Source organism: Centruroides vittatus, unplaced genomic scaffold (assembly GCF_030686945.1).
Source record: "Centruroides vittatus isolate TY-2023 unplaced genomic scaffold, ASM3068694v2 contig_738, whole genome shotgun sequence".
Lineage (NCBI taxonomy): Eukaryota > Metazoa > Arthropoda > Arachnida > Scorpiones > Buthidae > Centruroides > Centruroides vittatus.
The window spans coordinates 996,740-1,005,256 of NW_027122474.1; the positions used below are offsets into that span (position 1 = coordinate 996,740).

At 26.0% G+C, this 8,517-nt stretch overlaps 1 protein-coding gene across 2 annotated transcripts in view; it reads left to right on the top strand.

Annotated features, from left to right (window-relative positions):
• Positions 1–8,459, top strand: part of Rbbp5 (retinoblastoma binding protein 5) — a 55,284-nt gene extending 46,825 nt beyond the window's left edge. Inside the window, exons 14-15 of one of the 2 annotated variants that reach the window (XM_067277210.1) lie at positions 5,406–5,555; positions 8,316–8,459. In XM_067277210.1, the coding sequence (XP_067133311.1) occupies positions 5,406–5,555; positions 8,316–8,380 (215 nt within the window). In that variant the 3' untranslated portion in view covers positions 8,381–8,459. Of the gene's footprint in view, positions 1–5,405; positions 5,556–8,315 lie in introns of those variants that run through there. The other variant, XM_067277211.1, reaches the window with a different exon arrangement.
• Positions 8,460–8,517: the final 58 nt, after the last annotated feature.

Sequence of the window (8,517 nt, forward strand, 5' to 3'; positions counted from 1 at the left end):
GTGAGATGTGATGGAATTTTGTATTTATTCTGTTTTTTTTTTTTTTTTTAAATCAATGGACTAAAGTTTTTAGAACAGTTTTACTTTGCTAAAGATACAGAAAATGATGCATTCTAAAATTAACAATTAATAACTTCTTGCACTGTCTTTTTTCTGTGCAACATTTTTATCAAAATTATCAGCATAATGTTGAATTGCACACTTTAACTCTTCACAGGAATTAAAACTGTTTATATTCATAAATTTTCTGTTCCATTAAATGCCCAAGTCATGACAATGAGCTAGCCAATTAATTATGGGAACTTTATTCCCTTGAAAGTAATGCCAAATTATGCCAGTTGTATGGATTGCAGCATTATCTTGCTGCCAAAACCATTTTCCTTGTGGGAAAAAATTTTCACAAAAAGGTACAAATGTTGTTTTCAGATCATTCAGATACTCATGGCATTATACTTTCCTTCAATGAATTTGATAATCAGTTTTCCAACTATTTATGGCATCCAGAATCATTATGAAACTACCTTTTTGCTGGCATTTTTTTACAATGAGATCCTACTGTAATTCCTGCAGTTTTCTCAAAATAAGACTTGCTATTATCTAGACGCTCCAAACAAAAATGTTCACAAAATACAATTAAATCAAAATTGGAATGTTCTCCGATATGTTTTTTGCAAATTCAAGACGTTGGTATTTATGGTTATCTGTCTATGGCAGATCCTTCTCCACTTTTTCATAAGAAAAGTTATCAGCAGCCATAAATCGACAAATAGATTAGGTGCTTCCTGACATTCTAAGTTTTCTTTGATATTTTGACTGTTGACAATATGGTATTTTGCTACTTTGTTGCAGACACGACACTCCTGTGTTGCTTTTGGGTATCCAGTATGCTTGCCTTTCTTCCAACCTTTTCAATGTATTAAATAACAAAGTGTATAGATGATTTTTGACTATCTGTGCTATCTTTCTTATGGTGAATCCTGTAGCGGATAACTGGAGAATCTTTTGCTTTATTTTTTCTGACGAAATCATTTTAGAACAAAAAATATTATAAGATTATTTGCTTTGAATTAAATAACAAAAACAAAGAAATTAACATTAAGTATAACAGAATAAACAAAAATTTTCAAGTGTTCTAAAAACTTTTGTCTAGTTCATTTTTTTTAAAACAAAATGGGATAAATTTAAAGTGAATTTTGGAATTTTGCCAACTAACCTAATAATAAATTAACACGTAGCCCAAAAAAACAAAATTTCAAAAAATAAATTGTTCTTGAGATACAAGTGGTCTAAAAACTTTTGGCCAGCAGCATATATAGCAAAACATAAAACAAAATTGTTCAATTTATAATATCAGTATCATTAATGAAAAATACATTGTTCTTGGTCCAGCAGTTGGATAACTGGAAAATACTCATAATGAAATTCACAGGACAAATTCATTAGAATTAAAAAAAAAACTCATTTATGCAATTAAGTATACTTTCTCTTTAAAATACATTTGAGATAATTGAAAGAAATACGATCATAATGTAACTAAGAAATTCTGAGTCATCCAATTGTTTAATTTTTCCTGATTTTACATCACAATATGTGGACATTCACATGACGACAATGACAAATTATGTATAGGGTAGATGTACCAGTTTTGACCAGTGTAGTACCAGTTCTGGCCAGAAAACAAATTTAATTTAAAAATATAATCACAAATGAAACAAACTGTTATTGTTAACTGTGTGAACTGTTAACAATAAAAGTTTGTTTCATTGGACAGATTTGAATATGTGGTGATTATATTTTTAAGTTAAATTTGTTTTCTGGCCAGAACTGGTACATCTACCCTATCCATCAAAATAAAATCATTGTGATGATTGTAGTGGATTGAAGAATGTTTTTGAGATTGAGCAAACACTTGGCATGATCTTTAATCTGATGATAATCTCTACATAGTACACATTAGTATTTTCCCCAGATCTTTCATGAATTCAAGCAAGCAAAAAATAGTCCAACAAATTTCAGTTATACAGTAACCACACTTCTGTGAATTACATTTGTATTTTTGAAACATTTAGTATTGTTGCCATCTTTCAAAATAGATTTTTTTTTTCAATTAAAATCATGAACAGATAATTGTAAATTTTAAATGAAAGTTTATTCCATCATATTTATGAAAATTGTCCTGACAAAACAATATAAATCTGTTAGAACAGATCCTTTACTGAGAAGAGAATGAGTTACTATAGCAATCATCTTTTTCCAGAACTCTGTCTTAAAATATAATAATAATAATAATAATATATAATAATATATATTTATGCCTTAAAAGACAACTTATTTTCAGAAAAACTGATATGAATGAATGAATGAATGATGGATAATATCAATATAGCTAACAACCATTAAATTTAAAATTGATTTAAACTTTCCAGACAACTAAAAAAAAGACATTGATTGATAATTTTAGTTATCAGACAATGCATAAAAACTAATTTATTTAATTATAAAAGATTTCCATTAATAACTTATAATTATTTGCCTCTGAAATTATCACTAAATCAACTATGGTACTAAAGTGAAGAACCTCAAGTGATAAGAAGGCTCCATGCAATTAAAAAACTTTCATTACCTAAGATTTATTGTTTATGGGGCAGATTGATTGGCACTATTCAGGAGAATGCCAAATTAAGTTTTGACTATAGTGCAGGTAATATTTTGTTTGATGATGATAAAGGATGGCAATTGATCAGTCAAAATGGAAAATAAATGTGTTTTTATAGTTTTGATTATATTTTATTTTATGAAATATCACTTCTACTAAATATTAAATATCTAAATATCAAAATCTTATTCAATCTTATTACTCAAATAAATCAACGCAATTATTTTATAGAGATTTTTGTTCAATTATCATATAGAAGGAACAGGCTATATTGCATAATCTTATTAGTATGTATCTATTAACAAGACTTATTAAACTGGCTTTAATGATACAACAACTCAGTTTCACAGATTAGAAAATTGTTGTTTTATTTAATTTACCTGAGATAATAAGTTAATGTTACCTGAGTTAATATGATTATAATAAATAGAGGATATTCGGGCATATTAATTTAAATTTAGGCTGTATTGTAACTTACAAGGAGAGAGTACATGGTGGGAAATACAAATCTGAACAAAACTTTTGCAGTTTGTAGGTGAGACCACCTGAGTATACATGTAAAGTATTAAATGTTTTTGGCTGGCTGTTTTGATAGTAATTAAGAAAAACGATTTTAGTATCTGTTATAAAGAATCCTGCATGACAGCATGCTAAAATCTTTATCTACTACAATGTTGTCCAAAGTTCAAATCCTGTTTTCTGGAACTCTTTAAAACTTTTGTTAAAATACATATTACTTTAATTTAGATAGTATTTCATGACTAGCACACCTAATATTGACCTAGTTACTATATTTACAAATTAAAATTTATTAGTCATATTTAGTTATGAGCTATCAAAGTTTTATGGATTGTCAATAAAATGGAGCCAGTGTCAAATGTCTCTAACTCAACCAAAAGTTTAATTTCCTGATACTTCTCATACAGCTTATTATATGGCAATCAGAAATTCAAGAGTTATTTCAAAATAACTTTGAAAATATGAACAATACTTGTTTATTTTGAAGAATTGTTGTGAACTGAGTTAATAGAATGGTGAACAATTCAAGTATTTTGGAAATGATGAAAATGATGAAAATTATGTGCAACAAAATTGCAAAATTCTTTATAAATAATATTTAAATCAGTTAAACAAAAAAAATTTTTTTCAAACATTTGTTAAAAAATATTTCTTGGGACAGCATTTTAGTAATTGAAGGTTTTAGCACACTGTCATACAGCGCATTGGAATGTCAATCTTACTGCAGACGTTATAATAAATGTTATCTTTTTTGTTAATTATTATTGAATGGCTAGCCGTCTACAATTGATATTTTACATTGTAATGGGGACCTCCTGAATACACAACAGCCAAAGTTTTGTTCTGGTTTGTATTTCCTGTCAAGTGTGCTCTCTTTTTTAAGAAATTAAGTTAACATCTATTTTAAATGAGAGCATGTTGGATATTGATCAGAAAAGAATAACAGCTAACTTTTAAATAAATATAAATATCTATTTAGAAAACAGAATCCACGAAACAATATATCAGCAGTATACATTGTTCTTATCAAATTATAGAAAATGTGAATTCACTTACTATATCAATTTCCTCAATCTGATGCTTATAAAAAATGTATGATGTTTGCCATTACTTACAATTACATTGAAATTCAGCAGCTTTATTAGAAAAGAAATTAACACACTTGCTATCTAACTAATAGAAATAGATTATTAATTGACATTTTAAAGAAAGGACAAGATATCAACAATACACATCCTACTTCACTGTTCCCAGATGTTAATAGACAACAGACATGCCAAATATCAAGCATATTATGAGAATGTTCAGTTGGAATTCCTTAATAAAAAGTGTCTGTTGGATTATGAAGTTACTAATGAAATACAATAAAAAAAATTTCTATAAATATAAGTTCCAAATGACATTTATCACATTTTGAAGAGAATGATACATTTGAAACTAATAAAAACACTCTTCCAATAAGATTTCTTACTGGAGAGAAAAATATGATTTAAAGAAAATTTCCATATCCTACATTTGACAATAAGAACATATTATTATTATTTGCATAATTATTATTATTTGCCTACAGTTTCCATATTTTGGCATGATTAAATTTTTCAATGTGAAATATATAATAATATAATTACATACTTTAAAGTTTTATTGAAAGAAAATGCATGTAACCAGTTTTACAACCTTTGCATGTTTTCCATATAAAATAAAATTTAAGAGCCTCAAATGCTTGTACATTTTAAAGGGAAATGAATTTCTTTCAAGCTGCAAAAATAACTTTCAACAACATAAATTAAAAAGATTTTTAAAATATAATTTAACTAGTTTTATTATTATTTTCAAAAAATTTCTTAACTTTTTGAATTTTATAATTAATAATTGTTTATTACAGTTTTTCTAATTTTTTGATGATTTAATTTAATAAGATCATCTCCATTACAATATGATTTTAACTACACTTTTTACGTTCTTCAAAATTAATTTCTGAACTTCCCCATAAAAGGAGAAAAAGATTTTGTTTTACTACTAATCTTAAAACTTCATTTTCATATTCTCTTTAATTACTTAGTTGTGCTACATAACCTAGTAAAATTTTAAAATTCAGTGATGTAAACTACATCACTGAATTTTAAAATGTAAACTTAACAGCAAAGCTGTCCATATAATTAAAATAATTATAGAAAATGTCTTGACTAGCTTTTCTGAATATAAATATCTATCGGTTACCTTTCTATAGAGACGCATCCATTACTGAATGTTAAAGCTCGAGATAAGGGACATCCACAGCCTAGAAAAATGGGACGCCTAAAGCCACCTAAAACAGCTTCCGACGGAAAAGTATCTCACCGTTCAAAATATGGAAAGGGAGAAAGAATGCGTGATAAAAGTAAAAATCAGTTCTATGTTATATTTCAAAGAATATTTTATATTTAAAATTTGATATATCAGAATCATAATATTTTTTATTTATAAATAAAACGACTTTAATAAAAATAAATGTGTTTACATAAACAAATTTATTTTTATTAATCACTAACCATTTGTGTTTTTATTTCTGAGGTAATTTGAACACTTATTAATCCATCTTCAGAGTTATGTTAAAATTATTAATCAAAACATTTATAAAGAAATCATAAAAATTCCTTATAGCATTAAAAAGAGAACTTTAATAAAATTCATTAAAGTTCTCTTTTTAATGCTATTTAATATAGTAAAAATAAGAATTTCATAATTATATTTTTAAAATTTTCTTTACATTGATAAGTTATGTATCTGAATAGGAAACAAAGTTTTAAAAATCAGTTTATCTATGCAAAATAAATTATTAATTCAAACACTGATTGCAAAATTCTCTCACCAAAGAAAAGTTGAGATTGGTTCTTTCTACTGACGATATTTCTTATAGAATTTTGTCAATGATTAATTTCATTCAGGAATATGTAGTGTTATCATTCATGTTTTAATACTTTAATTAAATAAGAAGTCATAAATTAGAGACTAGCTGATCTTTTACTTGCTGAAAAAAAATTCTGAAAATTATGATAACAAATTAAGTTACACATTTTTTCAACTAATATTATTTTCCCAATTAGTTGCTGTTAAACTATTTTTTAGACTAGAAAGCAAAATATGAACCTATTTTAAATTTGAACATTATTTTATCAAAAGAAGCTATAACATTATTAGATGAACTTTTCAACTATATAAAAGATAATATTTTTCCAGATTTAAAAAAATTAACTGGAAACCTATTAAAATCAGAGGAATAAAAATATATATTTAAAATAATAGTTAATTGTTATTTCTAATTAGTACAATTCTTCAGTGCATACTTACAAATGATAAAAACTGAGTGATCAGGTCAGAATAGACAGTACAGACTAATTTGAATAAATACTGAGAATATTTAGAGAAAGATCAGTTATTAATTCACATAAAAAGTTCCTCTCCCCCTTTTCTGCTAATAATTTTATACAATGTTTCCGTACATGTGTAATGCAATCAAGTAAATCTACAAAAATAACTCAAAAAACTATTGTGTCCTACAATTAAAAAAAAAAACTTTTATTGGATAAATCTTATTCAAGAATTTTGGAAAGATAAAAATATTTAGTGAGTTCAAAAGAGTATTTTTATGAATTTATTGTTTAATCATTATACTTCCATGTAATGATGTAAGTAACAATTATGTAATATCAATTACATTAATATTAATGGGGGGAAATGTATTGGACATTAAATATGAGAAAGTCTAATTAACATCCAGTTAAAAATGGACATAATTATTACAGTAGGATAGCTATTTCCCTATATTATTAACCACAAATGCTTTTTTCAGTGCAGTGATAAATCTAGTAAAGAGCATGTAACTGGCTTTAGTTTTCTTTAATTTGTTTCTTCAATAATAAATTATTGTTCTAATAAAAGCCACTGAAAAATTTTATCTAAAAGATTTTTGTAAAGTAAGTGTTCAATTAAGAGTTGCTTTTCACTGGCTGGAAAGTCAGTTGATCAGAACTGCGCAAAATTTCAATTATGAATTTCCATGTGTCAAAACTTGATAAGTATCATAGATTTTATTTAGAAGAATATTATTTGCAATAAGTGAATTATTAAAATGTAACTGCATATTATTATTATATATTTAATGAGTTTGGAAGTCTTTTAGTAGTAATTTAATTGCTCTCTAGATCTAATTTCTGTCAGTGTTGTTTAAGTGATGAAGATGGATTACTTAGCTTAATTTTTTCAAATGTGTTTATGTTTTTTTAAAGCTTAGAATTATCATGTTTAACTAAAAATTAAAAATTTATTATGGTGCTTTCAGATTTGGATAATTTTAATGCATACTTTAGAAAACAGAAAATAAATTCAGGATTAATGTCAACATGAATGTACACACATGTCCAAAACTTAGACAAACATTTGAATAGAGAGAACTTTAGATAAATGCAGACAAATATGGCATGAACTGTATGTATTATTCAATGTCTAATACAAGGTAATAAACAACAACTTGTAGGTTTAATTAATATGCCTTTGTGTCCTTAACTTAATTTAAACTTATCTCATCTACTAGTACTTTATCAATTAACAGGACTTATTACTGTATTTTACGGACTATAAGACGCTACAGACTATAAGACTCATCTTAATTTTTAAGCAATTTAAAAAAAAAAATACCTATAAGACGCTACGGACTATAAGACGCACCTGAATTTTGGAGGCAATTTTTCAAAGAAAAAAGTGCGTTTTATAGTCCGAAAAATACGGTATACTGGATTTATGGATGCAGCAATTAAGTCTTACAGATCAGAAATAATATTGCTTATTTAAATCACCTGTACTAGTAGACAAGATAAGTTTAAATTTAAACAACTTGTAGGATTTTACAAATCAAAGCATAAAAATAATTCTTTGGTGAAAAAGATACAGCAGTTAGATGGAGAATTCACCAAAACTTTTTCTAACTATCACCATTAGCAATTGTGTTCATCCTTAGGTTTTGAACATGTGTGTATATCGTCTCTAGAAAAGAATTTTATATAATATGATTGAATTCATTTTCTGTCTTGATGTATGTCTGATCAATTTTTCAAACAAAATTCATTATTATTAATTATTTAACTTTTTTTTTTTTTTATAGTTTCAGGAAGCATTCCAGACATTGATTTAGCTGGATTAGGAGATAGTTCTGGTCTCCCTTCATAAGTATTCTTTCTACTTGTATATACAGAATTTGTATTTTCATTGATTTTATAATAAAAGTAAACAAATTACAACATAAAAATCGCTGATAATAAGTGTGATTATAAATGTACTGTATACCATTTTATCTATTTTCAAAT